At 43.4% G+C, this 21,226-nt stretch overlaps 1 protein-coding gene across 2 annotated transcripts in view; it reads left to right on the top strand.

Moving 5' to 3' along the window:
* The first annotated feature begins 1,667 nt into the window (after nucleotides 1-1,667).
* Nucleotides 1,668-21,226, top strand: part of BTAF1 (B-TFIID TATA-box binding protein associated factor 1) — a 113,775-nt gene continuing 94,216 nt past the window's right edge. For both annotated transcript variants that reach the window (XM_053308218.1, XM_053308219.1), the window contains exons 1-6: nucleotides 1,668-1,977; nucleotides 13,156-13,279; nucleotides 15,467-15,581; nucleotides 17,399-17,545; nucleotides 18,654-18,817; nucleotides 19,362-19,498. In XM_053308218.1, the coding sequence (XP_053164193.1) occupies nucleotides 1,964-1,977; nucleotides 13,156-13,279; nucleotides 15,467-15,581; nucleotides 17,399-17,545; nucleotides 18,654-18,817; nucleotides 19,362-19,498 (701 nt within the window). In that variant the 5' untranslated portion in view covers nucleotides 1,668-1,963. The remainder of the gene's footprint in view (nucleotides 1,978-13,155; nucleotides 13,280-15,466; nucleotides 15,582-17,398; nucleotides 17,546-18,653; nucleotides 18,818-19,361; nucleotides 19,499-21,226) is intronic.

The raw sequence follows: 21,226 nt of genomic DNA, 5'->3' as shown, positions 1-21,226 counted from the left end.
TGAGGATGAACTTACCCACCACCACCGTGTTTCCCCTGCCGACGCTTGGTTTCTTAAACATCCATCAGGGCAGCAGCGTACCCCCTTTGCTACATTTTCTGGAAGTACCTGGAAGTAGTGGATGCACCTGCGCATGTCGCGCACAGGTGCATCCGCTACTTCCGGAAAACGTAGCAAAAGGGGCAGCAGGGAGGTAGATTGATTGATTGTCAGGAAATTTAGGACCAGCAAACAGAAGTACTTTTTCACATAACGCATAATCAACTTGTGGAATTCTCTGCCACATGACGTGGTGAAAGCCAACAACCTGGATGGCTTGAAGAGGGGCTTGGATAACTTAATGGAGGAGAGGTCTATCAACAACTACTAGTCAGAGGGCTATAGGCCACCTCCAGCCTCAAAGGCAGGTTGCCTCTGAGTACCAGTTGCAGGGGAATAACAGCAGGAGAGAGGGCACGCCCTCAGCTCCTGCCTGTAGGCTTCCAGCGGCTTCTGGTGGGCCACTGTGTGAAACAGGATGCTGGACTAGAAAAGGCCTTGGGCTGGACTAGATGGGCCTTATGTTCTTATGAGGTACGCTGCCGCCCCGATGGATGTTTAAGAAACGGAGCGCCGGCAGGGGAAACGTGGGGGTGGGGGATGTAAGTGCATCCTCTCCCGCCCTTAAAGCTGCATCCCCACCCCCACCGTTGAACCGGCATTCCGTGCACATTCCTACTTCCAAGTAGTAGTACAGTGCAATATTTTTAGAAGCTGAACTTTCTGTTCTTCCTCGAAAATGACTTTTTAGTATGTTTTTATTTTGCATCATGTCTATATTCTTTCTGTTAATCTGGAAAGTTTGAGAAGGGGGATACACCTTATTTTCTAATGTTTCAGACTGACAGAAACTGTATGGAAAGGTCCAGGGGTGTAGCTGAGGGAGAGGGGTTTTGTGTTCGCCCCTCTCCCAGTAGCCCCCTGGGGAGATAATGAAGAAATTAGGGAGGGGTGGATCTGAGGGGCTCTTGGGTTCTTTGAACCCATCAGCTCAATTATAGCTACACCCCTGGAAAGGTAACTGAAAAACTATTGTACAGGCAGGAGCCTCTTCATGTCCCCATGAAGCTGGCCTCACGGAACCGTACATGAGAGTAACAGTAACTGCAAGCCATCATGTATCCCTAAAGCACTCGACAAGGAAGAAGACACGCCCACTCCATACTTGAGCGCGCAATGCGCACTGGGACTTGCAGTCCTATCTTCAAGTTCAAGGCGTAGGCAGCCCTGTTCTTGCCTACAGCCGGCCACAATTGCAGGTTAATTCCATTGCATGAGCTTGCGGGGGAGGATATTTGTCTTTTGAGTTAATGTATTCAGCGCTTTGTTTTACTAATCAAATATATTAGACAAGTCGCAGAAACGAAAAATATGGGCTGCTTTCATCTCCGAAGCTGGGAGACTGATACAGTTGCCGAGTTCGTTTTTTCTCCTCTCACCCGGGTGGGTGAATGGCACTGCCCACAGCTACTGCCTCCTCTGCGAGGCTCGGCGAAATCAATGGCAGATTCCGATTTAGCCCCCGTCTGTCCCCACCCTCGCGCTGCTTTTCAAAGGGCTCGTGCTATTGGCTACGACGTAGCGTTCGTACCAATCAGGAAGCAGCTTCCATGGAGGAAGGGAATAAATACAAGATGGCTGCTCATATAAAACCAGGCATCGGGCTTCTCCCTGGTGATGGAGGAATAGAAGCTTTAATCCGCGCGGCTACTATTTCGTGTCGCCGCCACTCGCACAGACGCCCGAAGGGGGGAGGGGGGCTTGAGCCGCCGCCGGCTGCAGCCGCGTCTAGCCGCTGTCCCGCTTGTGGGCCGCGGCGGGCTTCCCGGAGGCCCAGGCCAGGGCCCTGCCCCCCTCCTTCCTGCCAGAACCGTGGCGGCTCTTTTCCTGCCCAGCCAGGCCCCGGTTGCGTCTCTCTCCAGCCATGGCCGTCTCCAGGTCGGTGTGAGGTGGTGGGCATGTGGGCTAGGGGAGCCGGTAGCTTACACGAGTCTAGTCCCTTATCTTGGCAAGTTTCTCCCTACGCCCGAGTTTCTGTCCCCGAGGACGAGGAGGCCTCGTGGGGCGGCGGAAGGGAGGCTGCCAATTGAGTCCTGGGGAGGCAAGCATCGCTTCCGTCCGTGAGAGCAAGGGAAAGTGCAGGCCAAAGGAGCTGGGCCCTTCACCCCCAGGTTAAGGGCTTGCCTAGCTTCTCCCTAAGCTTAAAGGCCCCCATGCGGGGAAGCGTTATCCGCCGCTTCTTCTTTTCGCCCTCTGGGCAATCTAAATTATTAAGAGATTTCTGCTGGATGAGTAGCCACCTCATATCCGATGAGCCAGAGGAGTTACTCATTCTTTAGCTTTCAGAGTGCAGTTCTGGCTCGACGGAAATGAATGAGAATCCTTAGGGCAGTCAGGATTTTGCCTGCTTATATGTGTGCACCTGTGTGCAGTTAGGCTTTCATTTTAATAAAGAAGCATTTCATCTGTCAACCTATGTTCATTGGGCATGGAATGCTTTATAATGCTACTGCATTTCAGTACCAAGGGATTAGCTATGCACCCCGCTTAGCTAGTCAGATGTTTTTCTATGTGATGCTCACTTATTTGCTCATATATGTTGCAGCCTTCTAGACTTATTATAATTGTACTTCTGTATGGGGATTTTCCACAATTGCTGCTGTTTGTGCCTGTCACTAGTGCTGTTTCCACAGCACTAACTGTAAGCTGAAAACTATAATTCAGGACAGTTTCAAAAATGAACTCTTTTCTCATAATGTGCAACTTGCTATCTGTTTGACATATTTATTAATGTACTTGGTCTTTTTCCTAGTAACGGGGGGAAGCCTTATTGGTGTGATGCCTGGCCAAAAAAGAAAAAACATTGTAAAGCTAATCAGTAGTGTACAGAATGGTAAAACTTGTTAAACATCATTAAAATCTTGTGTTCATTGTGTGTATTGTACACAGCTGTTGGTGAAAGACTGTCTGAAAAATGTGTGTAATGTATGACTTTGAGAAAAGTAATAGTGGTGTATTTTGAAAGCGTTGAGCATCTCTGCAAATTAAGTCTAAGTCTTTACTCTGTATGTAAAGTAAAGACTTTGGTTACAATTTTAAACATTCTATCTAGAGCAGTGTTTCTCAACCACCAGTCCATGGACCGGTGCCGGTCTGCAAGTTGTTGGGTACTGGTCCATGAGGCATCACTAATAAAAATCACTCTCCCACACACACAAAAACCCCATTTTGGGCTAGCAGGGGCTCTCCAGAACTCATTTTCAGGCAGCCCTCGCTGCTGGATAATGTTCACTTCAAAATGAACATTATCCAGCAGCAAGGGCTGCCCGGAAATGAGCTCTTGTTTTTTGTGGGGTGCCTGGAGGTTGGGTTGGGGGCGAGGGTGGAGATCCCTTTACTAACTGCGGGTCTGGGAAACTGTGCACGAATAACATACCAGTCCATGACGCCAAAAACATTGAGAAACACTGTTCTAGAGAGTAAGTTGCATTGAACTTGCAAGTAGTTTTAAACCTACTTAAGAATGTGCTGTTTGAAGCTCAGTAACCCAGTTCAGATTAATGAACATTATGGTGTAGCATAGGACTGTCTCAAGCCTTGAACTACAGCACTCCTCCCCATTTCACATAGGACAAGAGAAAGTCTCCAACTAACAAGCTGAGGTTTGTCATGATGTCCAAATCTGGTACATTGTGAAGTGGTTAGAACAAACCAGGATTAGCTTGGTTCAGATGTCACAACAAATCCTGGCTTTTCTTTTTAAAAACTTTGCTTTTAAGGAGAGGAAGGAGTGTGTGAGCCCAAAGCTTGCAATGTTCACAGTAAACCACAGTTAAGCCTTGGTGTTGAATGACATACGAACCAGGCAAATGGAACTTAAGCCCATAAAATAGCAATAGAAGTTGGAACTTCCTAGGTTGTGATCTTTTTTTTTTTAAATTTGGTCTCTCTCCTGTTAATCAGTGCTGTTATACCATAAATCCCCCCCTCTTGGTAATAGAGAAAGCTTACTGAAGAACCTCTGTTTCTGAACATGTGAATGTAAAATCTATTCTTATCTGTATTAGCCTACAATAACGATAGTTGGCTTCTGCCATTGCCCACTGTGTGTGTTAAATCTTCTTTCTGTTTCTGTTCTTCCTGTTTCTTTGGGACCAGCGTTCTTCAAGTTACTCATAAATGGTTTAGAAATTGGAGTAAGTAGCAAGCAAGGTAATCAAGTTCGCAGGTAACACAAAACTATTTAGGGCAGTGGAATCCAAAACTAATTATGAGGAGCTCCAAAAGGATCTCTCCAAACCAGGAGGGTGGGCAACAAAATAGCAAATGTGGTTCAGTATAAGTAAGTGTAAAGTTATGCATATTGGGGCAATAACACACACACACACCCCACACATTTCCAACATTGCATATACACTGATAGGGTTTGAACTGTCTGGCTAAATAGGAGAGAGATCTTGGGACATTTCACTGAAAATGTTAACTCTGTGCACAGCAGCTGTGAAAAAGGCAAACTCCATGCTAGGGATCACTAGGAAGGGCCCTGTTTGAAAGTAAAACTACTAGCATTATGATGTTTTTATACAAGCCTATGGTCTGGCCACACTTTGAATACTATGTACAGTTCTGATCACCATATATCAAAAAGAATAATGTAGAGCTGGAAGAGGGCAACCATGGTGCTCAGGGGTCTAGACCAAAGATTCTCAACATTGGGTTCCTAGATGTTATTGAACTTGAACTCCCATAATCCCTAACCAAAGGTCACTGTTTTTTTTAATATATATTTTATATCCCGCGCTTCCTCCAAGGAGCCCAGAGTGGTGTACTACATACTTAAGTTTCTCCTCACAACAACCCTGTGAAGGTAGGTTAGGCTGAGAGCTAAGTGACTGGCCCAGAGTCACCCAGCAAGTATCATGGCTGAATGGGGATTTGAACTCGAGTCTGGAAGTTGAAGTCCAATAACATCTGGGGACCCAATGCTGAGAATCCCTGGTCTAGAGCACTTTCCTTATGAAATTAGATAACAACAAAGCTGCTTAACTTCAGTCCCCTTGCAGATGTTGGTCTACAAATCCCATAGTCCCTGGCTGTTGGCCACTGTGGCTAGGGATTATGGGAGTTGTAGTCCAAAAATAGCTGGAGGAGGGCAGAGTTGAGCAGGCCTGGACTACAATATCTGGTGCTCTTTGGTTTAGAAAAAAGGCAACTTGCAAAAAAAAAAAAGGCAAATGATAGTAGTTCACAGAACTATGAAGGCCTCTCGCAGTACTAGAACCAAGAGGTATCCCCTGAAATGGATTGCTGGGAAATAAGTACTTTTTGTCAGTTCTACTTCATGCAGTGCTTAATTAATCTGTGGAATTCTCTGCCACAGGATGTGGTGATGGCCACTAGTTTGAATAGAGGATGAGCCTGTCAGTGGCTACTAGTCTTGATGGCTATAGGCTACCTCCTGGTTCAGAGGCAGGAATGCCAGCTGCAGAGGAAAAGCAGCAGAAGAGTGGGCATGTCTTCATCTCCTGGTTTTGGCCTTCCCAGAGGCTGCTGTGGGAGACAGTGCTGGACTAGATAGGCCTTGGTCCTGATCCAACAAGGCTGCTCTTACGTTAAATATCAATTTGTTTTTTGCATAATTGTTATGCTGTACTTCATGACAGAATTACAGTGTATCTCTTTGAGGAGGGCTGCAGCTCAGTAGTAGAGCTCTTGCTTTGCATGTAGAAAGTGCCTGGATCAATCCTTGGTATTCTCATCGAATGGCTCTTTAGAAGGAAGATTTAGAAAGACCTTTGCCTGAAGCCTTGGAAGCCTGCTGCTGGTTTGTGTAGACTAGGACTGCACAATTCTGGCTCTCCACATGTTGGACTCCCATCATCCCTGTCTGTTGATCACTGTGGCTGAGGATGATGGGAGTTGTAATACAGCAACAGCTGAAGAGCTGAAGCATCCTTGGAGACAGTACTGAATGAAAAAAATCGAAGGTGGCATTTTCAGAATAAGGTTAAAGATAACAAAACAAATACAGAAAGTGAAAAATCCTGAAGATAAATGTGCTGAGGACATTATTTCTAAAATAAGGCCATAGCTCTGAGTTAACCACAATATCCTTAACTCTTTAAGAAACCAAGATTCCAACATGGTTGCATGTGTTTCATACAAAGGTATCTAAAGGGGATATCTTCAACTACCACTTGACATCACTACTTCTGCTACTTTATGGAAAGACTAAAATGACTGTTAGATATGATGCACTCAGGTTTATCGGGTAATGAGTCAGCCATTATTTGTGTTCACCTCCAAACCCTCTTCTTCCCCCAAATCCTTTTTGGCACACAAGCAGAGGACTTGAGAGAAGTGGCTCTTCTCTCATTTGCACTGGAATGTGAAGAGGGTAATATATAGTGGGAGTTTTCTTCTATTCAAAAGGAATTCCTGTCATTTCTTACCTTCTCAAAAATAGCATAGGGATTCTTTGGGGAAGAGATCTGTATAGTGCTGGTTATCCTGCTTACCAAAAGGCTGGTGGCAATTGGTGAGCTGGCAATTGTTTTTGTGGATATCTGTCATTAGTAGTAGTTCACTTTATAGTGGTGGGGAAATGAACCTAGCTGACATCAAACATAACGCAACACGTCTATGGCTCTGTTACGATTTGAACCCAGATCTGTTTTTCTACTCCCTGGTTCCCAGCAAATAATTTCTACACGGCAGTTTGTCACTATTTTAAAAGTGGCAGCCACTTTGGCAAAAAACTTTCAGTGTGAGAGCTAGGGATGTGCACAGAACTGGGCAGGGGTGGCTCGAGGGGGTGGGGTTGCCACTTTAAGGGCGGGGGAAGGGTGCTCTTACCCCCCCCCCACCGGTGCTCATTTTCCATAAAAGCCTTTGCAGCGGCAGTGTACCTCCCTGCCGCTCCTTCCCACTCTTCGGCCGGAAATACTGGATGTGTGTGCTCGTGTCAGGTGGGTGCACGCGCACCTTGTACTCCAGTCAAAGAGAGGGAAGGGGCGGCAGGGAGGTACACTGCTGCTCTGAAGGCTTTTATGGAAAACGACTGCTGGTGGGGGGAGGGGTAAGTGCATCCCCCCCCCTCAAAGTGGCACCCCCCCCCGGCTTTGAAGTTCAAACACCACCACCCAGTGTTTGAACCTGTTTGGAGGCCCATAATAGGGTCCTAGTGAGAGCCATTTCCCACTGTGCTGACCTCTGTACAGTACTGTATGTTTCTCAGTGTTGGGATGGCCCTTTAAGAAAAACAGAGTCCTCTGAAGAGCTCTATGGGGAAAACACTGGGAAGCACTCAGTACACACCTTTCAAGACGGTGCAGGGATTTGAGCACTCTGTTCTTCTTAAAGGTTACACACAGCCTGCTGAGCACTGCACAGTGGGAATGTCACCTCCCAAGTGGTGCTAGGGGGACTGGCAGAGTATTTGGCTTTGGCTGAAGCTTCATACAGGCCCAAGAAACAGTTAAGGGGCTGCACTCAGGATTGATAGGGCCTACCACTAGCCCCTGGGCCTTACAATGAAGAACACAGATCTAATCTTTTGCAGTAATATATCAGGTTTTTGTATATAGGTTTAGTGTACATAAGAACAGCCCTGCTGGATCTAGTCCAGCATCCTGTTTCACACAGTGGCCCATCAGATTCCTCTGGAAAGCCCACAGGCAAGAAGTGAGGACATGCCCTCTCTCTTGCTGTTGCTCCCTTGCAACTGTTATTGAAAGGCCTTTTGCCTCTGAGGCTGGAAGTGGCCCATAGCCACCAGACTAGTAGCCATTGACAGACCTGTCCTCCCAAGAACATGTCTAAGCCCCTTTTAAAGCCATCCAAGCTGGTGGCCATCATCACATCCCATGACAACGAATTCCATAGATTATGAGCTGTATAAAAAAAGTGCTTCCTCTTATCAGTCCTAATTTTTCCCACCTTCAGTTTCATGGGGTGACCCTTGATTCTAGTGTTGTGAGAGGGAGAAATTTTTTCTATCTACTTTCTCTACTCCATGCATAATTTTATGCAATCATGTCTTCCCTTAGTTGCCTCTTTTCTAAACTAAAGAGCCCCAGATGCTGTATCCTTGCCTCATAAGGAAGGTATTCCAGGCCCCTCACCATCTTGGTTGACCTCTTCTGTACTAGGGATGTGCACGAACCAGTTTGGCTGGTGCAGGGGCATTGTCTTTTAAGGAGCAGGGAGGGTGTTCTCACACACACACACCTGCGCATTTCCCCCGCTGGCGCTGTACGCAGAATCGCTGGTGTGGGGCAGTAGCATACCCACTTGCCATCCTGTCAGACCAGAAGTGGCCGGTGTGTGTGCATGCACGCACACTGGCTACTTTTAGTCTGGTGCTGACTGAGGTGGCAAGAGGGTATGCTGCCAGCCGCCCAATGCCAGGGATTTTGAGCATAGTGCCGGCGGGGAACCGTGGGGTGGGGGTGTAAGAGCACCCTCCCTGCTCCTTAAAGGTAACCCCCCCGCCGCCGAACCGGCTATCTGCCGGTTTGTGAACATCCCTATTCTGAACCTTTTCCAGTTCTACAATATCCTTCTAAAGATATAGTGACCAGAATTGTATGCAGTACTCCAAATGTGGCTGCACCATAGATTTGTATAAGGGCATTATAATATTAGCAGTTTTATTTTCAATCCTCTTTCTAATGATCCCCAGCTCCTGGTATCCTCAGGAGTGCAACAGGGTCCAAACTTCAAAATGAGTTTGGAAACAATACAATGGTTACCTCTGTCAATATTAAACCTTCTAGGGTTTTGTTTTTTAAAAAAGAAAATCACTTAAGCTGCACTTATTCAGAATTAGATTTTAGGGTGATAGTCTTGCCTATCAATAGTAACTATTTTAACATTAAAAAGCCTTAGCTTAAATTAGACTTCTGTTGGGAACATAACATCTGCATCCTTCCTGCATTTCCTTTGTCTTTATCTCTGTGGACATACTTGGTCCTGTGTTACATATATGCCTGCTTGAAATAACAAATCTGTGACTTTGTAGTACTTTTAGAAAACTAAAAAAAGGCTTGCCGCACTTGATGTAGGTATGTCGAAGAATTGTTGCTCAACTTCGCAGAATTGCCTAAACCACTCCATATTTCTAGTTTGGTATGAGACCAAACACCTCTCATACACAGAACACATTGTCCTATTCTTTATTGCAACTCAGTTACATAAAGGAAGATTTATACTGTAAATTAATAGTTTCAATATTTCACTAAAGTCTTAAAGCATCTGACTTTTTAGTGCTGGGTTGTTGTTTTTAATTAATCCAAAAATAATTCTTACAAATATTCAGTTATTTTACAGTGGAAAAACCCTTCCCATATACCACGTTTTTTAAAATACAGGCAAACCTCATTATTTGTGATTCGATAGCCGCGTATTCACGTATCCGTGGTAAGGAAAAAGAGACCCAATCTTGGCATACATGGGGAAAAAACACCAAAAAAACCCTCTGCAAAATCTCTGCTTCTTGGTCCAATGAAGACATTCAGAAAACTTGACAAAGAGTGTTTAGGAAAAAGCTGAACTTTACTTATGCATTTAGGATTGTTTAGCTGCAATAAATAGTACTAGCTTAACCTGCACAGAGCATCTACATGCTAGTACTTGATTGCTCACCTCACCCCCCTCACCTGAACCGCACTCCTCCTCCTCAATCCTTTTGTTTCCATCCCCCTCACCCCTTTTGGTCACGGCTGCAGCATTGTGGTGCCTATATGCCAAGCTATCCCCAGAGACCTCCCCACCCAAGCCCTGCTCCTGCTGCTCCCCACAGGAGCAGCAGCAGTTGACCAAGCCCTTCCTTGCTGCCGTTTGTTCCACTCAGTGCCATGGCTGCTTGGTCCCCTCGGGCTGCTGACAGACTCGGGTCCGTCCCTCGCCCTTCCTTCCTTCCTTCCTTCCTCTCTCTCTCTCCCTTCCTGAGTTAACTGATCTTGTTTTTCTTGTTTCTGGCTCTGATTCACACAATGGCAGCCTCCTCATGAAGGGGCTCTTTCCTCCCTCACGACCCCTCTTTTCGCAGACAGCTGCCCACTATACGTGTGTGTGTGTGTGTGTGTGTGTATTTCCCCTCCCTCCTCTACAATCAAGAACTTTTTCTAGCCATTACTCCTTGAATTCCAACTGTCCTTAACCATCACAGGCTCCTCTTCCCTATCTGCATATGGAATCCCCACTGCCCAATCACCATGGTGCTTCTGCTCTCACAGGCTCCTCCTCCCTATCTGCATATGGAATCCCCACTGCCCAATCACCATGGTGCTTCTGCTTGCGAACTCTCGCGAGAGCTGCCACACATGGGATTAGCCATGGGTACGTCTTAGAGAATTATATAGATAGAAGATGTTAAAAGAGGAAATACTAAGACATACAAAACAGCACTGAAATATCTGATAGTTGATCCAGAAGTCTTTTAATCTTTTCTGTGGTCCACTGCGCAATCACACATATGGGAGCTATGCCTTCATAGATTCCTGTTCAAGAAACTTCTTCAGCTCCTCAAGGTGCTCTGTCATAACTCCCATGTGTTCAGTGTAGCTGTTAGAACTGGGCCATTAGCTCAAGATCTTAATTTCCTTTCTGATTGCCGTGCAAGCAGCAGGAGAAACCTGCTCCTCTGGGGGAGACATATTTCAGAGGGAGAGGTTCATCGTATACTGACTTTCTCCTTCTTTTTGGGTGAATAGGGTTGTACTGTTCTTGTTAAACTGTTTTTATGGACTCTAAACAAACACACTTAAGAGATGTCAGTGCAATTAAAAAATCCCTTCCTCTTGGCATGATTACTGTCTTCTTTTTTCAGTCTAGGACCATAGGGCAAGGCTGCTTCAGCCTTCCTGCAGATGTTGGCCTACAGCTCCCATAATCCCTGGCTATTGGCCACTCTGACTGGGGATTATGGGAGTTGCAGTCCAAAAACAGGTGGGGGACTTAAGTTGAGCAGGCCTGCCATAGGGTCTTAAGCTGCAAAATTTGTTTACGTTCTTCCAAACAAGTCAGGAAAAGCAGCGAGTAGTGTTGTATATGGTCTGGTAGTTAGTTAACTAGTAAATTTTTGTTGACTTATTGTAAGTGGCAAAAATAGCTGTTAAAGACTCTGCTGTGGTCAAAACATGATAGACATGTTTTTAACTGTGGTTCAGAGGTAACATGGGTTTTGTGTGCCATCTCACACACACCCTTCCATTTCACATGGATGAATTCAGATTCTGGTTAAGGACAAGTCAGGTACATTCATTATATTTGAACTGTGGATTCTGACTAATTTTAACCAGTGTTACCAAACAAACCAGGATCTGAACCTGAAATTGAATCTTGGGTGGACAACTGCCAACTTCTGATAAACTACTTAGTACTGCTGCTTGCTGGAATTATTGAACTGAATTCTGCACAAGGTAGACCATGGTCTCTTCAAGTGAGATACCCCTTACGCTCTTCATCAAGAGTACATATTTGCAATCTCTTCAGGCTATAGAACTGTGGCAGACTTGCTTATGCCTTTATACACAACTGTCACATCTTCTCTGACATGAATTCAGGCTTTTGTTGATGTGATGGTTTCTGAGCTATTTGTCTTCCAGACAACTTCACTACAGGGATAACTTCCTGGAATAATGAAAATCAAGTACCAAAAATTGGCATGTTAGTTATGAGTAGCAATGAGTTCTTGAACCCCTGCTGCATGTTGAAATTGCCATTGTGAAAGTCTCAAATTCACTTTGAATAACTGCTGTTGTTTCTCACCACCTCTTTGTCTGGGCCAAACACAGCATTGCATTAAGTTCTTGCTGCCCTTTCTGTTCTTGTTCCATTGGGGAAAGCCTGAGACTCTAGTAATGCCAGAAATGCTTTGTGTGGTTTAGGTACCAGGCTAGAATTCAGCCCTGTGAATGGCTTCAACTGCTTTATGACTGAAGCAAAAATTTAGATCCCTATAGGATGCATACCACACTTTCATTTGAGAAAGCTGCAATCTTCCTAAGCACACTTACTCTAGTAAATTCCTTTGAACTTGGAGTCACAGCTGAGTAAACATGATTAGGATTTCATTGCCCATCTCAAAACCATCTATGGCTGTTAATCCTAAATTTAAGTCTCACGATTTGCTTTTGAAATAATAAAATTATTTGAAGCTTTAACTGAAGTCAGTGTTTTGTCCTAAATATGCTGGAAAAAGTAAACGCTAAGATATAGATCATTTTGCAAGATGGATGAAACTGTCCCATGCAGATTGAGTCATATCAGCTTATGTTGCCTTACAACATCTTAAGATTGGATTTTGACAATTATTCAGATCTCTTTTCAAATAGGTTTTCATTGTGTTTGAATTCATATCAGACATTTTATGCTAGAAAACCTGGTTTATATCTAGAAAATAGGTATTGTTTGCCTTATCATTAGACTACTTAGCTATTTTTAGCTAAATGTTTTAAAATAAGCATGCTACTTTTAATTGAGCTTGGTTTGGCTGGCATAGTAAGGAGACTGGCTGTCACTACTTGAATATGCAATAATACGCATGTCTGCAGTATACAAGTGGCCTTGTGGAAATATGCTATATATAAAAAAGAGAGAATTGTCCTATAACTGTAAGATATGCAACAAACTTAAAGAAAGCTGCTTGCTGTGCAAATTAGTAAATTGGCTGATTTGCTTTGTGTAACTTTTGAATGTTTGAAATTTTCAGTTTACACAGTTAAACTAGGTTAACTGTTTCTTTCTTTCCAAAGTGTGTGTGTGTGTGTGTGTGTGTTCTTGGATGGGGGAATCCAAGTTGGCATGCAATGTTGCAAGTCAGCCTGAATATTCAAGATTTGGATGACCATATGATTATGCTTTGCCCTCTGCTCCATTAAATAAATGACTGAACCCAAGTTCTTGGTCAATTTCATTGTCGTTACCAAGATATTTAATCCCCTGTGAAGTACAGACAATGGAAAGTATAGTAATGAGCAAGTCATATAGAAAGAGTAGCTACTACACTGTTAATCTTGTCATTTTTAGGATAAGTAGCCTCAAACTTTGTTGGGGCAGGATAAAAATATTTTAAATACAGTATTTATACATTATTTTTGTCATGCATATTAGGCTTGATCGTCTCTTTATCTTACTGGACACTGGCACAACACCAGTGACAAGGAAAGCAGCTGCGCAACAACTTGGAGAAGTTGTGAAACTTCATCCACATGAACTAAATAATCTCTTGGCTAAAGTAAGTATTTTGTTAAGTAATGTTATGCTGAAGCTATTCTTCATCATTAAAATGAACTCTAAGTGAATTTCTGCAGTATTCAGTCATTGGAGATTGTGCTTCTGCCACATAAAGAATCCTGAAATGTACTCAAGGAGATCTCTCATTTAGGGCATGGGCCATTCATATATATTGTAACTTCTAATTTTCAGCAAATATATAGACTATCTGTATCATTGTGTACAATATGTTGATTTTCTCCATCACTCCCTATGGTGCCAGACTTAAAATATGTGTGGCTATTCTTTCCTAATTTGAGGTAAACCAATTTGTCATTTCATCCATACTGACAAATTGTGGTTTGTCCAAACAACTCTATGCTGACTCCTCTATTCATGTCAGGTTTGACCCGAAAGGGGCTCTGACAGACCCCATTGCCATGTCTAGAGGAGTCAGACAAGGTTGTCTTTTGGCCCCAGCCCTTTTAAATTTATTTATTAATGACCTGGCCTCTGAGTTGAATAAGGTGGACTCTCACTCCCCCAAGTTGGCAGACATCGGGTTCTGGTGCTCCTATATGCAGATGATTTGATCCTTCTGTCCCAGACCCGAATTGGTCTCCTCAGACTTTTGAGAGTGTTGCTCAATATTGTAATGATAACCATCTTACCATCAACTTTGCTAAATCTAAGGTGCTGGTGTTTTCAAACGCGAAGTGGTTTTTATTAAAGGAGTATAAATACATTTTCCCCTTGATGAAGTTATTTATTTATTGGTTTATATCCCACTCTTCCTCCAAGGTTGTTTATCCTTCCAATAACCCTGTGACTTAGGTTAGGCTGAGGGATAAGTGACTGGCCTAGATTTACCCAGTGAATTTCGTGTCTGAATTGGGATTTGAACATGGGTCTTCCCAGTCCTAATATTTTCAAATATTTTAAATAATATTTTCAGAACATGGTGGAAATGCTAAGAATGTGAAGCTGTTTTCTGTTCTTTGAGTTGTTGAGCTTCTGTGCCACCATTGCCTCTGTCTTCTGAAAGATTAAGGATATGCCTGAATATTGAGTATCTTCTGTAGAAATACATAGTTTCAGCTCGGCTACAGAACTGCAATGCAGAAAACCTTATGATGCTCAGCTATTTTCATGTAAATCCTTAGGTTCGATAATCTCAGGTCCTTTGAGTAATAAACCCACATTGTTTTATTTAAAAAACTAGTAGGTGAGGCCTGTCATTGACCAGGCAAAGTCACTTGCTTAAATTATATTGATAGAAAAATTAAATATAATATATATATATTATGTATGTGCTTACAAAAGGGAAGTAAAATAAGTTTGACATTTGTAGGATTTCAACTTCAAACACTATTGATTTAATTGAATAATTACCACGTATGGTGAATTTGAATCATAGTAAAATTGAATTTGTGAAAGATCCTCTGCTTCTTTTTGGCATGATGTTTTTGAATTACCAATCTGATTGAGTCTTAAAAATCTGTTGAGAACAATAATATTTAAATCTGCTGATTATATTCAGAATTTCTTCTTTAAAAATCAAACTATACACCAAGCACATTCCAGTGTAAAAAGTAGTGCATTCAGTTAATTTCAGTGCCAGGGTTGTGTATGCAAAACTTGGTTTCTGTAGGTCATCGGGAAGTATGACAATATTTTGCTCAGTCAACCAAGTTTTTCAAAGTATATAATAGATCTCTTATACAGTTCAAGAGTGGCAGAGGCAGCCACTCACATTTTGGATATCTCTATGCAGTTCCTTACATTTCTGGTTCCAGTGGGGAGGGCCTCTTCTATAGAAATGGAAGCCTATATGCCACATTGGGAAGGTACGCAAGGCATCTGGGAACTATAGTTCCTCTCGGGTTTATCCCCATGGGGGCTGGGAGGAACTTCAGTTCCCAACTAGGCTGTATGCTTCTGTTGCTTTAGAAGAACCACCCCCACCCCACCCCAGTGCTGGAAATGTGAGCAGATGCACATATGAGTGGCTGTCTCTGCATGGCACCAGGGAAGTGCTGCAGATTCATTGGCATTGGATGTTCCAATGCACAGCCCTATCCATTGTACTGCTAACGTATTGAGTATCATCCAGGATAGATAATCATCTAGATAGATAGATGGTTACTGAATGAATACCATATATTTTAAGATGTGAAGTACAACTAATTCATATTTGAACTTCATAAAGGTATTGATACACTTAAGGAGTACAAATTGGGATACCCGAATCGCAGCTGGACAAGCTGTGGAAGCAATAGTGAAAAATGTACCAGAATGGAATCCAGCTCCACGACCAAAACAAGGTGATTCAAAGAAAACTATATAAAATTACTGTGAAGTACATTATGTTGGGCTTTCTAAACTTGTTCTGCAACACCTCTTTCATTGTATTGTATATTAAGAAATCAGTAATCAGCTCCAGGCAGTCCTGGATGAATCTGATTACTTAGATCCTTTCCAGTCTGGCTTCTGACCTGAATATGGGACTGAAACTGCCTTTGTCACCCTGGTGAATGACCTACACTGGGAGATAGACAGAGGGAGTGTGACTCTGTTGATCCTCCTGGACCTCTCAGTGGCTTTCGATACCATCAACCATGGTATTCTTCTGGGATGTCTCTCTGGGTTGGGACTTGGGTGAATGGTTATACAGTGGCTCCGCTCCTACCTGGAGGGTTGTACTCAGAAGGTGGTGTCAGGAGATGCCTGTTCCACCCCTTGGCCTTTGGCTAAGGGGTGCCACAGGGACCTATTCTGTCCCCCATGCTGTTTAACATATACATGAAACCCTTGGGAGAAGTCATCCGTTGGTGTGGGCTGCGCTGCCATCAGTATGCTGATGACACTCAGCTCTACATATCTTTTAAGTCAGAAGACACTAGGAAGGCAGTGGATGCTCTGAACTGGGGCTTGGAGGCTATTCTGGACTGGATGGGGGCAAACAGGCTGAAACTTAATCCAGATAAAACGGAAGTGCTCTGGCTTGGTAGAACTGATCATCTGAGTAATGAGGTAAATATGGTCTTGGACGGGGTCACACTCCCTCTGAAAGACAAAGCCTGCAGCTTGGAAGTGCTCCTGGACCCGTTGTTATTCTTGAAGGTGCAGGTGGCGGTGGTGTGCAGAAGCGCCTTTTACCAACTATGGCTGGTTCGCCAGCTGCGACCCTTCTTGGAGAAGTCGGACCTGTCCTCAGTCACTCATGTGTTGGTAACATCCAGATTGGACTACTGCAATATGCTATACGTGCGGCTGCCCTTGAAGACTGTTCGGAAGCTTCAGCAGATCCAGAATCCTGCTGCAAGGATGCTTGTGGATGCAAGTTGTTCCATGAGTATCACACCCATCCTGCGGCAGCTTCATTGGTTACCAGTCTGCTTCCGGGCTAGATTCAAGCTGCTGGTCTTGACCTTTTAAAGCTCTCCACTGCTTGGGGCCAGGATATTTGTTGGACTGTATTCAGCCATATCAATCTGCCAGGTCCCTCTGTCTATTGTCTCAGGCCCTGCTCATGGCCCCGCCACTAACAGTGATCCGGTTGGCAGGGACTAGAGACAGGGCCTTTTTGGTTGTGGTCCCTTGGCTTTGGAATGCCCTCCCTGGAGAGCTTTGCCATGCTCCTTCCCTCAGTATTTTTAAAAAACAACTAAAAATGCACCTTTTAAAGGAGGCTTTTTAATGCTCCATCCATCTTTGGTTATATCTGGTAGGTACTTTAGTTTTTAGTTTTTATAATTCTCTTTAGCTTTTAAAATATAACTTTAATTTGAACGTAATACTGATAGTTTTTAACCTAACTTTTCATTTGTTTACTCAAATTTTTTAATTTTATTACTTTAATTGTATACTGTATCTATTTTATTGTTGTGAGCCGCCCCGAGCAGTAGTGTACTGGAGGGGCAGAATATAAATATTTTAAATAAATAAACAAGTGTTTTTTTCTTGTCCTCTCTACAATAAGTTACATGGTTTGCTTTTTATTTTTTACTATGCTCGGACATGTGTAAGGCTTCAGCTTATTTCTAAAATAGAAGACTTTGAATGGCAAAAAACTTTATGGCACTTTCTTTGGTCCAGTACAGTCTTATTCCAATTAAGTTTTCTATCCATTTTTACCTAGAGCGTGGCTGTGAAAGTCCAGTGGAAGAAATACCTGCCTCTGATCGGTTGCACTTTGACCGATTTGATATCTGCCGACTTTTGAAACATGGTGCTTCTCTTCTTGGGTCTGCTGGTGCAGAATTTGAAGTTCAGGATGACACATTAGGTACCTGTCCCTTTACTACTACTCATCAGTTATGCAATATCTACTTTGAAGAACTTCATATTTTGGCATCTTGTTTTATCTTGAATAATTAAGTTAGTATTGTACTCCATAAGCTTTCAGGTTTTGAAAGTACAAACTATTTTTAGTACAAGTTCTTCGTTCTGGAACGAAGCAAATAATTAGTTGAGCTTTTGTAATTCAGATATATATGTAACATGTTTATCCTTAACTCATACTGAGTAGGGAAAAAAAATCACTCATAGCATAACCATGGAAAATATGATGGCATTTTGCATGTACTACAGAGGTGCATGTCCATATTTCTCAAATAGTTCTGCTCTAAATTTGGTCCCAAGACTTTTCCTGAAGACATGTCTATTTTTAGCTTATGAGACATAATGTTGGAAGCCAAGGAAATCCTCAATCTCTAACTCCTCAAATGTGTAGCAAACTGTTTATAGAAAAGGTTTTAACTGGTTAAAGGTTCAATTAGTTAGCTAAAGGATGTCAATTTCTTTAATCTTTCAATTACAAATCAATCTGATACATGACATAGATATACTGATTCTACAGCACTGATGTAGTCTGTGTCTCTGGTATGTATTTGACTTTAACAGTCTAAACACTGTTTGTGTTTGCACTTGAGTAATCTGAAATAGCAAGAGAGCTTTTTCAGAATATTTGACTTTGAATAATACAGTATGTTCACCTGTTGATTCTGACTTATTAAAGCTGGCTTGAGTGTATTTGGATTGAAGGATGAATGATAGATCCAACAATAATCTGGTGTCTATATAGTATAATGTACTTCCAAATAGGCAGAAACTTTGCCTCTTTAAAGAAGGCTGCACGGACAGACTAAATATACATATTTGTATCGTAAACAGATATTGATATGGAACTTTTTCCTAACCTTGCTACACTAGTCAAGAGAGATTTTAATAAAGTAAGTTGCACTTCATGCCTGAAAAGTTCAATGAAGGTGGTACTGAAAGATGCAAGAACACTTAGGTTTCTCTTTAACTGAATGCTTGATTTTAAATGAGTTCAAATCTTTGATTTTATCAAAGGATAAACATGGTTTAAAAATCTCTCTTTTGCTTTTAAGGGGAAATTGATTCCAAAGAGAGGATAGCACGACAGAGAAAGCTGCTCCAAAAGAAACTTGGCCTTGATATGGGAGCTGCAATTGGAATGAATACAGAAGACCTGTTCAATGATGAGGATTTGGACTACACGCCTGCTTCATCATTTCTTGTACACAAACAACCTGTAGGTAAAACCTCAGGCTGTTTGACTGCAAGGACTCGAATAAATAAGGCTTTGTTTGTGCTCCTGCCATTGTAAAGCATTACTCTCTTTTAAAAGATGCCTGTCCTATAACTTCAGTTTTATGAAAATATGTTATTCCAAACAGTAATCTTATTTAATACATTGGAAAAATTGCTGCTCTGGTTTCAAGTTGAGAATTATATGGAACATTTCTGTTTCATTCTCTCCAAAATCACCAACATGGGATGGTGTCAGGAGAGCCTTTGGTGCAAGCACAGGGCACTTCTGCTTGCATAAGGGGCTGTGTTTCTAATTTCCAGTGATTTCTCCCCCTTCTGGCTTCTGTGCCTTCCGTGCAACATACCACTCTCTTAAGGAAAGTCTCTTAACCTTCATGAGTAGCTTTGGGAGGCAGAACACAAGGGTTGAAGTGGAGAAGAGGCGGCATGAAAGCCTCATTGTGTGAGCAAAACTCTACTGGTGCTTCTCTATATCAAAATAACTGCAAATTGGATTAGGCACTGAATCCTTGAATATTTTTCAGACTCTTCAAGCTGCTGAGTTGATTGATTCAGAATTTCGAGCTGGTATGAGTAGCAGACAAAAGAATAAAGCTAAAAGAATGGCCAAGCTGTTTGCGAAACAGAGATCAAGAGATACAGTAGAAACCAACGAAAAGAGGTACTGTACAAGTTAGGTGTAACTGAAATTTATTCTTATAGAACACACAAGAACTTGTTCATTGTGAGGTCCTCCGATCACTCAGATTTGCATAAAGACTTTTGACATAATCTCAGTGTGCAACAGCCTTGAGTACTGTTTTATAATCTTATAATCTGGATCTAGATGAATAAGAATGGGTTCTGCGCCTGTGTGGAGACCATGCGGTAGCCATGCCATAGCTGGCTATATCCTGTCGAGGCGTCCAAGCCCCACCCCCACACGTGCAGCGTGCTATTTAAGGGCAGCTGGACATCGCGTTCCTCAGTTCTTTTCTGTCCGCCTTAGCGTTAGGACCTCGGTCTGCCATTGCAGTCGGAAGTTCCTTGTGAGTTCGTTCTTTTTAAGAGAAACTGCTTTAAAATTTGTATCCCGTTTTAATTGGACTGGCTGATGTTTCTTGCTTGTGTGTTACCCGGACTGGCTAAAATGACTGTTTTTGTGTGTTGACCCGGACTGGCTGACGTGCTTGTATAATGTTTGACTCGGACTGGCTGACAAAGTGTTCCCGGCTCTAGACCAAAGGAAATGGACTTGACCAATCTTGTGAGATGGCGGACATGAGGGTTGTAATGCCAAACTCCCCTCAAAAGACTTGCACGATCTTTGTTTAATGTGCCTGGGAGAGGAGCATAATGTGGCAGCGTGCAAGATTTGCCTCTTCTTCTCCAAGCAAACCCGAAAGAATGGGGACTTGAGACTGCATGCCACAATTTATGATGAGGTTCTGAGCCCTTCGACACTGGGCACCCCTCAAAAGCCTCCGAAGGCTTCGACCTCAACTACTCCGACGTCGAAGCACTCAACTTCGAGAACGATGGTCACACCAACTCAAAAGAAATCTTCAAGCTCTCGACCGCACTCGTTGTCCTCGTCTCCACATTGGCGGCATTCAAAGTCGTCCTCAATGCCGACTCGACACCGGTCCTCGGAATCGATGTCGGTATTGGCAACTTGTCCAATGGCTTCAGCGTCTCTGTCAGGGCACCCGACATCGATATCTACCCCGAGACACAAGCCATCGACATCGACAAGGGATCGAGACTCATCAGCATCGACACCTTCTACTTCAGCCAGCTCTGGTGACCAGCGGGACAGCTCGATACCGAGGAGATCGTGCCCTCTGAAATGAGTCGGTCCAGATTGCGCTATTCCAGCTGCTGACAAATGCCGGCGCTTAATTGACCTAACGGGTGAAAGAACACCTTCCCCATCGGATTTACAAGACCCGCCTGAACCAGCATTGCCCTCACAGCCTCCTCCTTCCATGGTCTCCATGCCGACACCGACTCCTCAACTAGAACAGGCACAATTGTTGGCGGCTTCTACGTTGGGTGCTCGGGTGCGCTCTTTGTCACCAGCCCCTACCCCAGTAGCTTTGTCACCGCCCTCGAAACCTGTACAGCGGGCATCATCGGTATCAGTACTGCACACACCGATAGTATCGGTATCAAAGCAAGTGACGCCAAGCCTTCAAGCTCCGCTTCCGATACCGATTTTCTATGCCTGTGTGGGTGTTGACAATGACCCTGGAGTGGCTAGTTTGGACCCGTCCACGACATGCACCACACTGTTGATATTGGACTCCACCTCGAGCACACCCTCGGTGTCGACATTCAAAGGTTTTCCACCGTCTGATATAGAGGACCCAGCTCAATTGACACTGTGTCCTTCTTTCTCTGCTCAGCA

Source organism: Hemicordylus capensis, chromosome 3 (genome assembly GCF_027244095.1).
Source record: "Hemicordylus capensis ecotype Gifberg chromosome 3, rHemCap1.1.pri, whole genome shotgun sequence".
NCBI lineage: Eukaryota > Metazoa > Chordata > Lepidosauria > Squamata > Cordylidae > Hemicordylus > Hemicordylus capensis.
Note: the sequence above shows the minus strand (reverse complement) of the source record. Positions and strands in the feature narration are given on the sequence as shown.